Consider the following 17,704-nt stretch of genomic DNA (forward strand, 5'->3'; position numbering starts at 1 on the left):
AATCTTGCCGTGGAAGTCAAAATCTACGGTCTATTTTTTCGCGGAAGCCCAACATTTACACGAACATGAAAATATTGTCGGTTAACCGTCAAAGCGAAACCGAAATCGAACATTCGGTCGAAAACAACAATGGCACGCTTTCATCCGAATTGGCAGTCCAGATCAGCGACGCAAAAACTATCTTTCTCGCGCATGGTGTCACATAGCGCAGAACTAAACGCAGTCTCTTCTCCAAGCTCATATATATGCATGTAAACATATAGCGCAGTCGCAATGGGAACCGTTATGTCGCCGCTTCGGCCACCTGCCTACTCTCTGCTCAAGCTTGTTTGACATCAACAGGGCTGCCAACAATGCTACACTCAGAAAAAAGTCAACCAAATATATTCCTCTCAACACATGATTTGGTAACTATAAACAAATAATGTAACTATAACCAAATCATGTGTTGATAAAAACATATTTAGTTGACGTAACTAAACTCTTTTCTCAGTGTAGGCTAAGGAGCTAAAAACAAAACTAAATAAAAGACTTGAGATTTTCATGGAATTCGATGTACGTTTTATATTGAACAAGTTGGAAACTTTGATCCATACAGGTTTAAAAAAAATTACTCTTTAATTCAGTTAAAAAAATATATATATTCAACTCATGCGCGTTTTGAACAATTTAATTTATAATACTTAAGTAATTTAAGGAAAATGCTCGAATTCGGCAAAAAACTTCGGTTGATTTTTTGAAGAAGTCGAGCATTTAGCCGAATATGGATATACATTAGGGCGGGTCGATTTAAAAATCGCTCATTGCTCTGTGAAAATCGTATTCTAGGGATCAAAATAAGAAACTTTGCCGAAGGAACCATACCTCTAAAACGAATTCTGATGTCCCCCAATTCGGGTCGAACTTTTGGGTGGGGGCAAATTTTGAAAAATCCCACTTTGACCCATTTAGAGTGCTCCAATCGAGTCCAAATGTATGACCGACCCCCACTAACTTTGGACGGCCGATCCACCCATGCCAGTGGCACACCCCCTGGAACTCCCCTGGGGGGTTTCATTTCAGGGAATGCAAAGTAGAATGTCCTACAATATTTTTTGTTTATTTCGCTTCTTTGCTTCATTTCGGGGAATGCAAAGTAGAATGCTGCATCCTGGTCAGCTGAAAAATAGAATGAATATCAAAAAAATCTTTTTCTACCGTTAGTTTCTGTGGAAATTTGTCTCGCATAAAAATCATGTTTTGCTTTGTTCAATTTGCAGCGAAGTTGAAGTCAGTCAATGAAGTGAAGTACATGAGTGAGGAAGTACAATTTTAAGCTTAATTAAATATGCATATATGTACATACCGATTTTTAAGTAAAATCTAAATACCCAAATACATATATATCTTTGTATAAAAACTGATTTATAAAAATTTTAATTAATTTTAATCTTTTAAGACATTTTCTGATTTAATATAAATAAGTATGTACTCATCTGGGCATTCTAAATACATTAGTTTCTCTGTAAGGCATTTTTTGTTCGCTTCTCTGGATTCTGTTTATCCATGCGTTCTCCCTTCGTTTGAAGGTAATGCTGCGGGTAAGGGCTTACCGCCAATGACATGCCCATGTTAAAATAAGGCCTTCCTGAAGCGAAAGCGTAAGCTATTCCCATCGCCTAGCTCGTTTACACTTTCGCTTCTGTGGTAATCGTGTTTTTTGCTGGGTAACGGCAAATTATGCGATAGGAATTTTTGCTTGGAGAAAAAGTTGTCCTGCCAAGTTCAGAGAGGTTTTCTAACCTACCTAGGACTCCTTTCGGACTCATATATTCTGAACGCTCAGAATATGTGTGCGGGGTACATGTTATGTAGCAATAAGTTTAATTCCTTAAAAGTAAATTTAAATCAATAAATTACCACTCATAGCGCGGGTCATTTTTATTTACAAGTCGATCTTAAATAAATGAATTGTACGCTTTCAGAATGCTTTTTTGTAAATGAAATTAATTTGGTAGGTTGTAAACGATTTTGGTCGGATTTGGGAAGAAAATTGGTAGGGGAAAAAATTGTTAGTGGCAACACTGATGCTATTACTAAGGAGAGGGTTCCCAAAGCGTGGTGGAATGAAGATCTATCCAAAATGTTCAAACTTTTAACAGCTGCCACCAAGAAAGTGAGAAATTTTCCCAGTCCAAGCAATTTGGAACATCTTATGACAAAATCAAAAGGGCCAAAAACGGCAACTTTAACAGCAAAGTTGAGGAAATAAATTTGGATAAGGGTAGGAACGTACGGCGTTTTGTCAAAGCTTTAAGAGGCGATTTTAGTCAAAATAGTAATAATCAGTGGAATCACGAGAATAATGCGTTAAAAAAAGAGGTAGTTCCAGATCCTAAGTTAGCGTTTTCTTTTGAAGAGATACAAACTAGATTGAACAAAAAGAGAAAAAATTCAGCTGCAGGGTATGATAAAATAACGTACAAAATGGTACCTTCCGGAACCAACCCTGTATGTGTCAATCATATCCTACACCACATAAATTTGCAAACCTCTCACAAAAAACAGGTAATTTTCTGCTTAACGGACATCTCTAATGCGTACAACTGCGTGGATATACAAATTATTAGGGCCATTTATCTGAACTAAATGTTGAAAGCCTATATACTGAATGGATCACAAACTTTCTTGCTTACAGAATTTTAAAAATTTTAAATAACACTGGCGACATCTATAATGGTTTACCACAAGGCAGCTGCCTGTCACTTCTACTTCTCAACATATATGTATACCTCAAAACTACACGACTTAAACGACAATAATGTCCCAATATCCTGTATACCTGTAGCAACTGGTACCAATCTCTGAGAAGCCCAACAAAATTTACAGGTGAAACTAAATTCCTTAATCAATAAATGCAATCAACTAAACCTTTCATTTAATCCTGTGAAAACCAAACTTATGCATGTTAGCAGAGGTCCTATTAAAACCATAAACATATCCATAAATGGTACCAGACTTGGACAAGTGTTCAGCTTGAAAATACTTGGCAGAGTCATCAACAGCTCTAACACGATTAAAAATTGTCATTCCATGATTGTTAATTCTGCGACCAATAACATCAAATTGTTTAAATATGTCACTAATATCCCGCTTTGAACATTTAAAAATCTCTAGTAAGGTCCAAAATAGAGTACTGCAGTACCACGGCAGCCAACTGTGCTAAATCATCTCTTAAGAAAATATCTACCTTGCAAAACAAATTCTTAAGATGTCTTGTACTAACCCCGTCAACACCCATCCCAGTTATGTACGCATTGGCAAATGAACTCGCGCCTGTCACTTCTACTTCTCAACACGACTTAAACGACAATACTGTGCAAATATTTAAATTTCGGACGATTTCTACCTGTAGCAACTGGTACCAATCTCTGAGAAGCCCAACAAAATTTACAGGTGAAACTAAATTCCTTAATCAATAAATGCAATCAACTAAACCTTTCATTTAATCCTGTCCTATTAAAACCATAAATATATCCATAAATGGTACCAGACTTGGACAAGTGTTCAGCTTGAAAATACTTGGCAGAATCAACAGCTCTCACACGATTAAAAATTGTCATTCCATGATTGTTAATTCTGCGACCAATAACATCAAATTGTTTAAATATGTCACTAATATCCCGCTTTGAACATTTATAAATCTCTAGTAAGGTCCAAAATAGAGTACTGCAGTACCACGGCAGCCAACTGTGCTAAATCATCTCTTAAGAAAATATCTACCTTGCAAAACAAATTCTTAAGATGTCTTGTACTAACCCCGTCAACACCCATCCCAGTTATGTACGCATTGGCAAATGAACTCGCGCCTGTCACTTCTACTTCTCAACACGACTTAAACGACAATACTGTGCAAATATTTAAATTTCGGACGATTTCTACCTGTAGCAACTGGTACCAATCTCTGAGAAGCCCAACAAAATTTACAGGTGAAACTAAATTCGTTAATCAATAAATGCAATCAACTAAACCCCTCATTTAATCCTGTGAAAACACAACTTATGCATGTTAGCAGAGGTCCTATTAAAACCATAAACATATCCATAAATGGTACCAGACTTGGACAAGTGTTCAGCTTGAAAATACTTGGCAGAATCATCAACAGCTCTAACACGATTAAAAATTGTCATTCCATGATTGTTAATTCTGCGACCAATAACATCAAATTGTTTAAATATGTCACTAATATCCCGCTTTGAACATTTATAAATCTCTAGTAAGGTCCAAAATAGAGTACTGCAGTACCACGGCAGCCAACTGTGCTAAATCATCTCTTAAGAAAATATCTACCTTGCAAAACAAATTCCTAAGATGTCTTGTACTAACCCCGTCAACACCCATCCCAGTTATGTACGCATTGGCAAATGAACTCGCGCCTGTCACTTCTACTTCTCAACATATGTGTATACCTCAAAACTACACGACTTAAACGACAATAATGTGCAAATATTTCAATTTGCGGACGATTTCTACCTGTAGCAACTGGTACCAATCTCTGAGAAGCCCAACAAAATTTACAGGTGAAACTAAATCCCTTAATCAATAAATGCAATCAACTAAACCTTTCATTTAATCCTGTCCTATTAAAACCATAAATATATCCATAAATGGTACCAGACTTGGACAAGTGTTCAGCTTGAAAATACTTGGCAGAATCAGCAGCTCTCACACGATTAAAAATTGTCATTCCATGATTGTTAATTCTGCGACCAATAACATCAAATTGTTTAAATATGTCACTAATATCCCGCTTTGAACATTTATAAATCTCTAGTAAGGTCCAAAATAGAGTACTGCAGTACCACGGCAGCCAACTGTGCTAAATCATCTCTTAAGAAAATATCTACCTTGCAAAACAAATTCTTAAGATGTCTTGTACTAACCCCGTCAACACCCATCCCAGTTATGAACGCATTGGCAAATGAACTCGCTCCTAATGAACGAGCTATATGGCTTACGGCTAAAGAATTAATAAAAATCCTTGCTTTTAATGATCACATATTAAATTCTATAACCTCCGATCCTCACTACTCCAGCTATTCTACTGTATGCAGTAAATTCTCAGATATCCTTGACCGTATTGATCCACTCCTTTTCATCCATCATCATGTCCAGTGCAAGTCTAAATCCTATCATTTTAGCATTCTTAACAACTTCAAGAACAATAATTTCTACATAATGTACACTGACCAGTCTATATCTGAAGAAAGCACTGGTTTAGGAATATACAACTGATTTAATAACACTGAACACCTCTACTGTATTGATTTCAGGGCGTCATCAACGTTTGGTGAACTTTGTGCGATTGACGAAGCATCAATAATGATAAGCATTATTTTCACCGACAGTCTCACCTCTTGCCAAATCCTAAGATATCTTAATACCAAAACCAGCATTGCACATCAAATTCATATTAGGATTATTGAAGCGGACTTAACTGAAGTAGCTCTGAGGGTCAATTCCCAGTCTGCTTTGTCGTGAAGTGAAGTGAAAACTATAAAAGTAACACTGAAATAAATGCAGTGTAAAAGTGTTATTTGTATCATTTCGTAATAACGTAGAACGAAAATTGACCGTCTGGTTTGGACTCCAAGCCATGTACGTAGTAGAAAGAAATTTGCTTGGTTCGAAAAAAGTTTGCTATCGCCAACTGATATCAAAACATTAAACAGAATATTGACGGGACATACATACGATAAAGCGTACTTAGTTAAAATAAAAGCCTTTAACTCACCTAGATGCTACTGTGGTCAAACCGATAATTATGAACATTTCATTGCAGAAGTCATGTGAATCTTAGACCTGAATTCGATTTATTTTGAAACTTTAACAATTTTGAAGAAATCTTTAAAAGTAATGATCAAGCCAAGATCTCTCAGCTTGTCAAGTTTATACAGAAAGCCAAACTTACTTTTTAATACATTAAACTTTTTCAGAAAATTCGAATCAAAATGCTGATATAAACCCCTAGTTTTCGCTTACAAAGAATATTTATTCTTCATAATTAATAAACGTTCTACGTAGTCCTAGCCTATACAATCCGCCATCGGTTAAGTGATTGTCAAAATCACGCTCGTTTAATACCACTACAACAACCACAAGAACGAATGCAAAGCAGAAACTCATGCACGCAGTTCTGGCCTCATCGATATTACCATGTGTGCATCAGTGGAGCAACGTTGGACACACCTGTAAAATACGCATAGCAACAAGAATGTAACGTACAAGGACGAACAACCTGATTTTGTTTTCCGGTAAATTAATTTTATTGTCAATTATTTCAATTATTTATTTTAGGCTGGGTTTAAAAGTTTAATTAAATCAAGTAGGGAACTTCCTATTCCTCTTAAACAAAATCTGTGTTTCTATAAATTATTATTTTTTTCTAGAATCTGTATTTCTATAAATTATTATTTTGTCTAGTTCACGTTGTAATAAAAGCGAGCTTTTAGTTTTTTAAACTATAATTTTATTTTATTTGAAATCATATCACTTGGGTATCCGAGTTCTTTATTGAGCCACTGTAGAATACGGTGCACCGCATTCGGACATTCAAATTCGACTACGCATACTATAACTATACACCGCAACTGATCTCTGGTTCATACTTGTATACTTATGTCAGAAGAACGAATAAGTTGTTTTTCACTAGTTGCACGTTAAAATATCATTTTTGATGTCTGCGTCAAAAATTAATTCTGAACGGTAAAATCAATTATATTGCGCCCTCCCATGCGCCGTACCAGTCCAATTCCTTGTGCAATAATAGTTGTTTCCTTCTAGCGATCGTTCTCGGAATGGCCATGGTAAACTTCCGCGTAAGTATTCATCTGTCAAGAAAATCTTCTCATACAAAAATCCTATTGGAACTTGACTACCACATGGATGCTAACGTTTAGGAATAGTTTAGTTCAGGCCCTAAAATTTCTCTTGCTCTAATTTGGGGAAAAAGTTGGCCACTCTTGTTTCAAGATAGCGGTTCCGCAACCCCCTGAGTCCCACAAATCAAGTTTTATTGTTCCTGCGGTTGGCATTACAGTATTCAAAAAGATCTACCATGTAAAAATTCATCAGTTCTTCATATTCCAAAAAATATCTCGTAATACAACTCATTCTTTCAAATTTTTAGTATTGGTTCTCACCTGGTAACAAATGAGTGGGTTGCAGGATTAGCATCATTTCTCCCAGTAAAGTTGCGGTTATACGAAGTTACGATTGTGTTTTTGTCACCTTTTTTCACATCTTTTCGATCCCATTGGCCGATACAGGGGCCGCATGCATTCGCTAAAACGGTGCCACCAAACTTTTCAAAAACTTCACCGATTCCGTCCCTCTCGATGGTTGCACGAATCTGCTCAGAGCCAGGCGTAACATTAAACGGAATTTTCGACTTAAGACCATGTGTCATTGCGTCCTTTGCAATATTAGCACAACGACCCATATCCTCATATGAGGAATTGGTACAAGAGCCAATTAGACCTACTTTAATATCCAGTGGATACCCATTTTGTTTTGCATTCGCTCCCAATTTACTTATTGGGTGAGCCAGATCAGGTGTAAATGGTCCATTGACATGAGGTTCTAACGTATCTAAGTTAATTTCAATTAGTTCGTCGTATTCACAATTTCCATCTGGAGTAAAAAGTTGTTTTTTGTATTTATTTGCTTCGTCTGCAATAGCGCTTCGGTTAGTAGATTTCAAATATGTGGCCATGCGCTCATTAAACGGAAATACTGATGTGGTGGCACCAATTTCGGCTCCCATGTTACAAATCGTCGCCATACCAGTGCAAGATATTGAATTAACGCCGTTTCCATGATATTCGATTATAGCACCAGTTCCACCTTTTACAGTAAGAATATCAGCTACCTATATAGAAACATACACATAATATTGTGAGTATATGTACATATGTAGTTGCTTTAAATTGTTCATTATTCTTGCAAATAGAATGAATATATGTTTCAAGCTAAAATAATACGTTAGGCGAAATATTCTTGCAACGGAATAAGGCACCAAACTGATAAGTAAAGAAAAAACTATCTTTGAAAAACAAACTAGATCAATATCCCATAACTCAGAAATGAATCAATCCAAAGCATCAGTCACTTTTATTTCTAAACTATAGTTGATAAAAAGGTTTAATACGCCCAGCCACAGTAAAATGCCGAATTGGAAACTGATTACTTGTCAATATTGTGGTGTATTAATATTTATTTCAATATTGTTATTGAGCTTTGTTTTTAGGAGAAATTGAAAAAGAACCAAAGTCTAATGCCGATTTCGTTTCTACCGAAAAATGCAACCTTCTCCTTGTCCTCTACGCTCAAACACTTAGAAGAAGGCGATGAGAAGGCAACATTTTTTGTAGGAACGAAATCGTCATAAGCGATAGAAGTTATAGCTGCTATTTCCGAGATCACCAAATCTCCTCATTAGAATTCAGCAAGAACGGGACCCACATCATTGATGTGCAAAGCCAGCAACGCTAACCGCGGAGCAATGCAGACCCCGTAAACTCTTCTTGCTAATCCATTTCCATATTCAACCTACTACTATCAAAAGCTGATTCGCCGCTATTTAAACTTGACAGCGTGTTGTTTATTAATTATACACATTAATTACATTTATTGTATAGCTTGAGGCAGGCTCATTCTGAACTATTTACTTGTCGATATTACTGTGACGTATCAATATTTTTTTCAATATTGTTACTGAGGTTTGTACCACGATTATATTTTTTAGGAAAAATGGAAAAGCAACAAATTCTAAGTGGTAGAAGTTATAGCTGCTATATAGTAGATCACCACATCTCATCAGACTCTTTTTTTCTAGACTTCAGAAGGAATCGAACCTGCATCATCGATGTGCAAAGCCAGCAGTGCTGACCACTGAGCTATGCACAACCCGTAAACTCTTGTTGCTAATCCATTTCCTTATTCCACCTACTACCATGAAGTGCAGCTGATTCGCCGCTATTTAAACTTGATAGCGTGGTTGTTATTGTTAATGCTATACACTAATTTGATTAAACCGAAATAGCAGCTATAACTTCTAGCGCTTAGACTTTGTTACTTTTTCCATTTTTTTTTAACATAATGGTGGTACAAAGCTCAAGAACAATATTGCAATAAATATTCTTCTTCTTCTTCTTTATTGGCGCTGTAACCGCCTAAGCGATTTTGGCCGAGTCCAAAACAGCACGCCAGTCATTTCTCTTCTGTGCTAACTGACGCCAATTTGAAATGCCAAGTGCAGCCAAGTTCTTCTCCACCATGACCAAGCCAGCGGAGCCGCTGAATTTTAATTCGCTGCACTATGTCTATATCGTTGTAAAGCTCATACAGCTCATCGTTAAATCGTCTGCGATATTCGCCATCACCAACGCGTAAAGGTCCATAAATCTTTCGCAGAATCTTTCTCTCGAAAACTCCAAGAGCCGCCTCATCAGATGCTTTCATTGTCCATGCTTCCGCGCCATACACCAGCACAGGCATGATGAGTGACTTATAGAGTGTGATCTTTGTACGACGAGAGAGGACTTTACTTCTCAATTGCCTACTCAGCCCAAAGTAGCACTTGTTGGCAAGAGTGATTCTCCGTTGGATTTCAAGGCTGACATTATTATTGGTGTTAATGCTGGTTCCCAAATAAACGAAGTCGTCTACTTTTTCAAACTTGTAACTGTCAACAGTGACGTGGGTGCCAAGACGCGTATGCTCTGACTGTTTGTGTGCTGACAGGAGATACTTCGTTTTGTCCTCGTTCACCACCAGACCCATTCGCTTTGCTTCTCTATCCAATCCCGAGAAGGCAGAACAGACGTAGCCCTTGTTTTTACCTATAATATCGACTTCGTCGGCATACGCCAGCAATTGTACGCTCTTTTAAAGTATTGTGCCTGAGCGGTTCAGTTCTGCGGCTCTTGTTATCTTCTCCAACATCAGACTAAAGAAATCACACGAAAGGGAGTCCCCTTGTCTGAAACCTCGTTTGGTATCAAACGCCTCGGAGAGGTCCTTGCCTATTCTGACGGAGCTGGTGGTATTGCTCAACGTAATTTTACACAGCCGTATTAGTTTCGCGGGGATACCAAATTAAAACATCGCGGCATAAAGGCAACTTCTCTTCGTGCTGTCGAAAGTGGCTTTGAAATCGACAAATAGATGGTGTGTGTCGATCCTATTCTCGCGGGTCTTTTCCAAGATTTGGCGTATTGTGAATACCTGATCTATGGTGGATTTTCCAGGCCTAAAGCCACAATGATAAGGTCCAATCAGCTCGTTGACGGTGGGCTTCAGTCTTTCGCACAATACACTCGATAAGACCTTATAACCTATGCTTAGAAGGCTGATTCCGCGGTAGTTGGCGCGTATGGCGGGGTCGCCTTTCTTGTGGATTGGGCAGAGCACACTTAAATTCCAGTCGTCGGGCATGCGTTCATCTGACCATATTCTGCATACGAGCTGATGCATGCACCTCATCAGCTCATTGCCGCCGTACTTGAATAGCTCGGCTGGCAGGCCGTCAGCTCCAGCAGCTTTGTTGTTTTTCAGCCGCGTAATCGCTATTCGTACCTCGTCATAATCAGGCGGTGAGACAGCTACTCCATCATCATCGACTGGGGACTCGGGTTCGTCTTCTTCACTACTTACAGCGCTGCTGCCATTCAGTAGGTTGTAAAAGTGCCGTAATAATTTTGACAATTAAATAGTTTAGATCGCCTGCCTATACAATTTATCAAATTAATGTACAGAACTCACAATAACAACCACGCTGCACAGTGATTTGTGAAGTGGAATTTTCCACTTCCTTATTTGCGGCATACCTGCAACCTTCGCGTTGTGGAGCCCTGGCGCTGCTGTATTCTGCAAGCCTTCGAATGCATGGAGCCCTAGCGCTCCACTGGTGCTGCTGCCTTGAGTGCGGGAATACCGCGCCACAATTATGTTTCTGTTCGGACAGTTAGATATTATCGTTGTACGCATGTCGGATTGCAAAAGTGGCTTGTAGCCAGAAAAATTCCAATTAAGATTTGTAAAAAAGTACTAGACGTCTGAACGTTTTGAAAATGCGGGCAAGAATGACGCTCGTATATTTTTCAGTTTTCATCTTGAACTTATGTAGTTGCTATCTTAAATACAACAGGGTTGCAGTTTTAGTATCGTAAATTAATTGTTCTAGATTAGCTTAAAGCGAATTCATAGAAAGAGATTTGTAGTGATTTGTAGGGTTGCAAAATTGTATGCTTTAATCGCATTACATTGGAAAAAGAGGAATTTGGCAAAGTGATCAATTTTGCCATATTCTTCTTGCCCATAATTTATAAACAGAATTAAATTGTTTTGAAGGAACGAATTTGGAAATGCTTGAGGAATATTCCTCCCCCTTACATTAGTTCGTTCATAGCAATTTAAGTTATGGAAAATATGTAAATAAAAGCTATGGTATTTACTTAATTATTATTACTTCCCTGCAGAAAAATTTAGAGAGTCTGGCAAAGCGCTAGTTCCACCCTACAAATTTCAGAACTATCCCTAAACTGCTGCAACAGGGATGCTGAGCTGGGCGGTTGAAACTCATGTTGTGCTAGTTGCGCTGTCAACAATGTTACTCATACTGGTCATGTGAAAGCTGACAAAAGATGCACAAATATACCATACTATATTTTTTCGATTTTCTTAGACCCAAAAACGTAAAGCAAACTGTCCTAGTTTATGGGGTAACGGCTAAAATATTTCCAAAAAAGTCGTTATTGGTAACATCAATGTCATTCTTAAACATAGAAACATATGAAAAGTATTTAAAATATATTGAGAGCTTAAATTATTTTATAAAAAATTGCATCATGCTTAAGATAAAATCCTATAAACCCAGTTTTCAAGCTTTATACAAAACAAAGGAAAAATCAACGATTTTTCATCAAAATTTTCGACCTTTTAATCAGATTAAAAAAAATAAAATAAACAAACGTGGTAAACAATCTCTCTTTGAAATGGGGGTGCTATAGATAAAGACCTATACTCAACATACGTAAATATACCTATCACTGAGCACCCGAAATGTGTAGTTATGCAGTGATTCTTTTTATTTCCAATATTTTTAATTTTAAATATTTTTCGTTAAGTTTTTGTTCAACCCATTAACAACGTATGTTGCATCCATGTAAATTGAATTAAATTGATGTTTATACAGTTGCAAATGTATTTTAGAGGAATGCTTTAAAGGTTTTGCGCCGTTCGTAATTCAGTTTATGTCAGTTGGTAGAATAAAGTAGTCGCGTTTAATTTTGTGCGTTCAGTGAAGCTCAAAAGAAAAAAAATTGGGGTCTCTTCATTAATGATTTAAGCATGCCTCTTATTTCATAAACCATTTAAATGTGTTGCAAACTTGATAGAACTCCGAAAACAGTCTTCAAATTTCAAACTTTTTAATCAGAATCTTTTATGAATATTTGAAGTATTAAGTTTTAAAGCCCATACAATTTTAGTGTAGTAAAGTGTAACCTTGCATCTGAGACGAAAATATTTAAATAGGAGGATAGCTTCAGAGCGTGTGTGAGAAGAGTTATAAAAAATCAACGCGATTAATTATACTAAAATTGAATGGCTTATAGAACTGCATACTTATAAACTCCGATTTAATCCGCATCCATCGTTTGTATCAAATTAATAAAAATTTCGAAAACATATTAAAATATTAAGAAAACTAGTTAATGTTTTGAATTGGTTTTTGGCGACAAATGCGTATAGATCTTTCAAGCATTTTTATTCTTATTATCAGAAAATGAATAAAAAATCGTTGGTCATTAATAAAAAATGAAAAAAAAACTAACATTTCATTGAATACTAGGGTGCACAGCGTACTTTGTGTTACAAAAAATTTCCGATGAATGCGGGTTAAAATATGGAAGTTTTTATAACAGTTTCTAGAATTCTATTAAATTTCCAACACAGAAACATGAATTTAAATGATTATGTTATATGAGCCATCCTTAAAAATACGAAAAATATTTAACATGAAAACCATTGTGAATATTCATAATTATATCTGTGGCAATTATAACATCTTAAATCCAGTTAAGTCAAAATCGAGTTAATGTCATATTATGGTTCGTCTTTTTACAATCCACATTTGGATCCAATTCATTTTCAAATTTTTCGTTTTTCGAAGAGAAGCGGAACTTCATCATCTAAAAGCAGAAAATGCATATTCGTGTCCTAGAGATGATACCAATTTGGCAAAAAATAATGCTAATATCATAAATATGTGTCGACTTACAAGTAATTTCAACGCCAAACCTAACTCATTCAGACGTTTATTATCAACGCCAATACTACAATTACAATTTCGCTATACACGATCTAGAAAAGAATACAGCTAATATGTTTACATGGCACGAATGCATTGCAAAAAGAGGTGCCTCAGAAATCGCCTCATGCATTCTTAAATATATATTAACGAATCATGATTTAATTCCAATAGGAATGGAAAAAAACTGATAATTTGGTCTCATCGGTGTGTAGGGCAAAATAACAATTGGACCATGGTCGCTCTTTGCCAATTTCTTATCAAACTCAATTACTTTTCTGAAGTGAATCAAAAGTTCTTAACCTCTGGGCACAGCTTTTTACCATGTGATCGAGATTTCGCGCTTATCGAAAAAAAGGCTACATCGCAACTTTATATCCCTGATGACGTTGTAAATGCAATTAAATCATCAAGACCATCAAATCCATTTTTAGTTCACAGAATGTGTCGAGAGGATTTTAAAAGTTTTAACTCACTTACGGAAACTTTCAAGAAAAATTCGAACTGTAATATTACAGAAGCTAGATGGTTACAGTTTTCCCACGATCATGTCCAAGTTTTAAAATTAAGGAAAACTCATTCCACTTTAGAATCTTGGTGTCTTTTCAATTTGCACCAGAAGTCATAAACTCGCAAAGGGCCGGAATCCTTATGCCAATTGATAATGCTCCGAGATGGACCCCTAAGTCCAAGTCCAGAAAAGAAAAAAGACTATTATCGATGGCACTACTTTTGCCAAGCGAACATGCACAATTTTACATCGAAATTTGTCAATAATAACGCTTGCTCCTTGTATGCAAACATATTTTTGTTTATTAAAATGAGATTTGAAACCGTAACTTACTTTTAATTTCAAGAACTTGAAACACTTTCTTTTTATTTACACTTATTCTTTGTAAATGGATAATGTATGATTGGTTTTTGTTTAATAAATATATCAAAGTATATGAAGTAAATATACCGCTTTTTAATTTATGAAAGAACGTTGTATCGGCCATCAGAAACGATGCTGCTTGTAATGAAATAACGTTGTATCATCCATTTTATAGAATACATACAACGTTATTCCACTAAAAAACGTGGTAAACAATCTCTCTTTGAAATGGGGGTGCTATAGATAAGACCTATACTCAACATACGTAAATATACCTATCACTGAGCACCCGAAATGTGTAGTTATTACACTCCTGCGGAATTCCATTTAAACGGCCTAACAAGACATCCGATCGCCGCGCAAATACTTTCCCTCCTTTACTCTCATCGTTCGGGTCAAGTGTGAGTAAGCATAAACCAGTTTCTGCAAGCGTACGTAAACTACCGATCAATAGCAAGACGCGTAGAGTATTTACTTTGCCTTCCGCAACTACTGCGAGTAAAAGGTATTTGACAGTAGAGTACTCTACTGGTAGTACTTGAGTATTTCGAAGAAAACATACATTTGTGGTATCTTAATAAAACTAAGGACAGGAATGTAGTGGAGCGATGAAGAGAGCGACGAGAAAAACGTACTTTTAACTAAAATATGTACATATATATATGATATACATACCTAAGTACATATGTATGTATGTGCATAGATACGTATGTGCATAGATACATATGTGCATAGATACATATGTGCATAGATACATATGTGCATAGATACGTACATATCTGCATAGATACATATACGATATGCGTACAATTGAAACCATGGGTTTGAAGACAGCGCAAATTGATGTGAAAATTTCAATTTCATATTAAATAAATTTATGTATGCATGTACATATGTACATATGTAAAAATGTAGTTTCGATTTAAAAAAATCTGATAAAGTTTTTCTCTCGCCATTCATACACCTCTAATTTTAGCGTTTATTAAAAAAAACTCAATGAAATTCAAAAACTATCTCTTGCATTTGGTTTTACTCAATACCGAAAAGAAAAAAATGCTCGTACATCTCGTCGCTACCATGTCCAACTATCGAATGTGAAAATCGGCACTTTTCAAAATTTTGATTTGCCACTAATAATTTTATTTCGTATAGCAGCATTGCTTAAGTTGTTGTTTTTGACAACTCATATGTTGGTTAATGACTGCAAATAGTTTTATAGAAAATTAGAAACGAGAAATAATACTTTCATAAAAATATAAGTACATACATAGATTTAAGAAGCTGTCTGAATACAAAAGTTGTATGAAAATGTCACATTAAACAACTGTCTAAATCTACGTTATTTTTTATAAATAAGGCCGTAAACATTTCCTTATATCGTCCATATTCTATTTTTACTCTTTCAATTTCACTGACCAGCGCCGCAAACGATATCAACTAGTAGGCTAACAACCAGAATTGAAATTTAATACGCAAGTACTTACAGTACTACAAGTATACAGAGAGTAGATTTGCTACTCCCTTTTGGCAGCAGCAAATATTTCTCGTACGCGATGAGAGAAAGTAGAGTACCTACTTTGGTGGAGTAATAGCAAGTACGTTTACTCTCTCAACGCCAAGTAGTCTATGTATGCGGAAAAAAGAGTAACAATGTGTTGGGAGTAGAGTACAATGCAAGGAGTACTTATTGAACGAAATGCGGCAAATACACTTGCGCTGGATTCTAACAACCACGGTTGCCGTTTTGTTCCAAATGGACCAAATTTGCTCCATTTCTTTTCGTTTGGTCCGTTGGTCCAATTCTTTTGAAAATGGTCCATTTCACAAGCCTTTGGTTAGGTTATTATCACCCTTTCACTTCATGCAATAGTTTCGTGTTTTAAATTTTTTCTATTTAATTGATGAATATTTCGCCCTATGTTGAATATCGTCATCGTCAGTAAAAGTGACGATACGGCCATCGTCAGCTATGTTACTGATGCGCTAACGATCGTCGACGATGACGATGATGATATTCCGCATAAGGCCGATTGACAACAGCTGCTAAAAGTGTAAAATATGGAAAGGTAGCAAAACTTAAATCATAGCATTTAGCACATGAAAATAATATTCTATTTCAATCGAAAATATGTTAAACATCTTGAAATTATTATACCACATAAAATTCTTTCTGACACTGATGTATCAATTTTGCCGCTACTCGACCAATTTCCTCCATTGGTAAATGATGCAGACATAATTGAATTTCAATTTCGCAAATTGAGGCTGAGTGAAGGTAACTTCAAAAACTGTACCAATATAGAACGTTTTTGGGATCAAGTAAGTTTGATTAAAAATGGATTGGGTGAAACGGCCTTTGGAGAATTGTATGATTTAGTTCATAACATTTTTATTCTGCCTCACAGTTCCGCAGCAGTTGAGCGCAAATTTTTTCATTTAGCATTAATAAATACGAAATTAAGAAACAAATTATAATTTAAAACTTTAAATAATATAACGTTAATAATATACAATTTTAATGTACTTTGGATGCAATATAAAAAAAAAATCGTTATAAAAACAGAATTGGCATATTTTCTTGATAAAGAGAAATAAACCCCACTCAATTTCCCGATGTTATAAAAATTGGTCAATTTTTTACCATTTGGTCCATTTTTTGGTCCGAAAAATAAATTGGAAATGGCAACCGTGCTCACAACACGTTGAGAGAGCAAATACATTACTTACTTGCTATTACTCCACCAAATTAAGTACACTATTTACTTGTTCTCATCGCGTACGAGAGATATTTGCTGCTGCCAAAAGGGAGTAGCAAATCTACTCTATGTAAGTACTTGCATATTTTTTTATTTCTGGTTGTTAGCCTACTAGTTGATATCGTTTGCNCCTATTTTTTATTTCTGGTTGTTAGCCTACTAGTTGATATCGTTTGCAGCGTTGGTCAGCGAAATTGAAAGAGTAAAAATAGAATATGGAAATTGAGTATGTAAGGAAATGTTTACGGCCTTATTTACAAAAAGTAATGTAGATTTAAACAGTTGAATAGTCGCCTCAAATAACGTTGTAACCGACAGTTTTTGCAAAATACGTTTTTTGATGGAATTCTATTCTCACGGCAATTTCTCGTCTTTCTCTAAAAAAAAGTACCGTTTTGGGCATTTGTTCGAATCCACTTTAAAGTACTCAGTCGCTGGAAAACCGCTGTAAGTGATCGGTATAATGGCAAGTGCGGAAGAANGTACCGTTTTGGGCATTTGTCGCGCTTCAAATCCACTTTAAAGTACTCAGTCGCTGGAAAAATGCTGTAAGTGATCGGTATAGTGGCAAGTGCGGAAGAATTAAATATGTTGCGTAAGCTCAATAAAGGTAAAAAGAGGAAGGTAAAATACGAAAATTGGAAAAGAATTAAAAATAAAAAGCTTAGAAATAGCGGAGAAGCCTACATTTCTACAAAAGGAAAATTCGTTTCGAAGAAAAAT

At 36.0% G+C, this 17,704-nt stretch overlaps 1 protein-coding gene across 1 annotated transcript in view; it reads right to left on the bottom strand.

Moving 5' to 3' along the window:
* LOC108367319 (probable aconitate hydratase, mitochondrial) overlaps window positions 1-7,928 on the bottom strand; it is a 65,609-nt gene extending 57,681 nt beyond the window's left edge. Inside the window, exon 1 of the mRNA XM_017621910.1 lies at window positions 7,182-7,928. Coding sequence (XP_017477399.1) covers window positions 7,182-7,822 — 641 coding nt within the window. The 5' untranslated portion in view covers window positions 7,823-7,928. The remainder of the gene's footprint in view (window positions 1-7,181) is intronic.
* Window positions 7,929-17,704: the final 9,776 nt, after the last annotated feature.

This window comes from Rhagoletis zephyria, unplaced genomic scaffold, assembly GCF_001687245.7.
Source record: "Rhagoletis zephyria isolate East Lansing unplaced genomic scaffold, Rhagoletis_zephyria_1.1 Rzeph_scaffold_02632, whole genome shotgun sequence".
NCBI classification, from domain to species: domain Eukaryota; kingdom Metazoa; phylum Arthropoda; class Insecta; order Diptera; family Tephritidae; genus Rhagoletis; species Rhagoletis zephyria.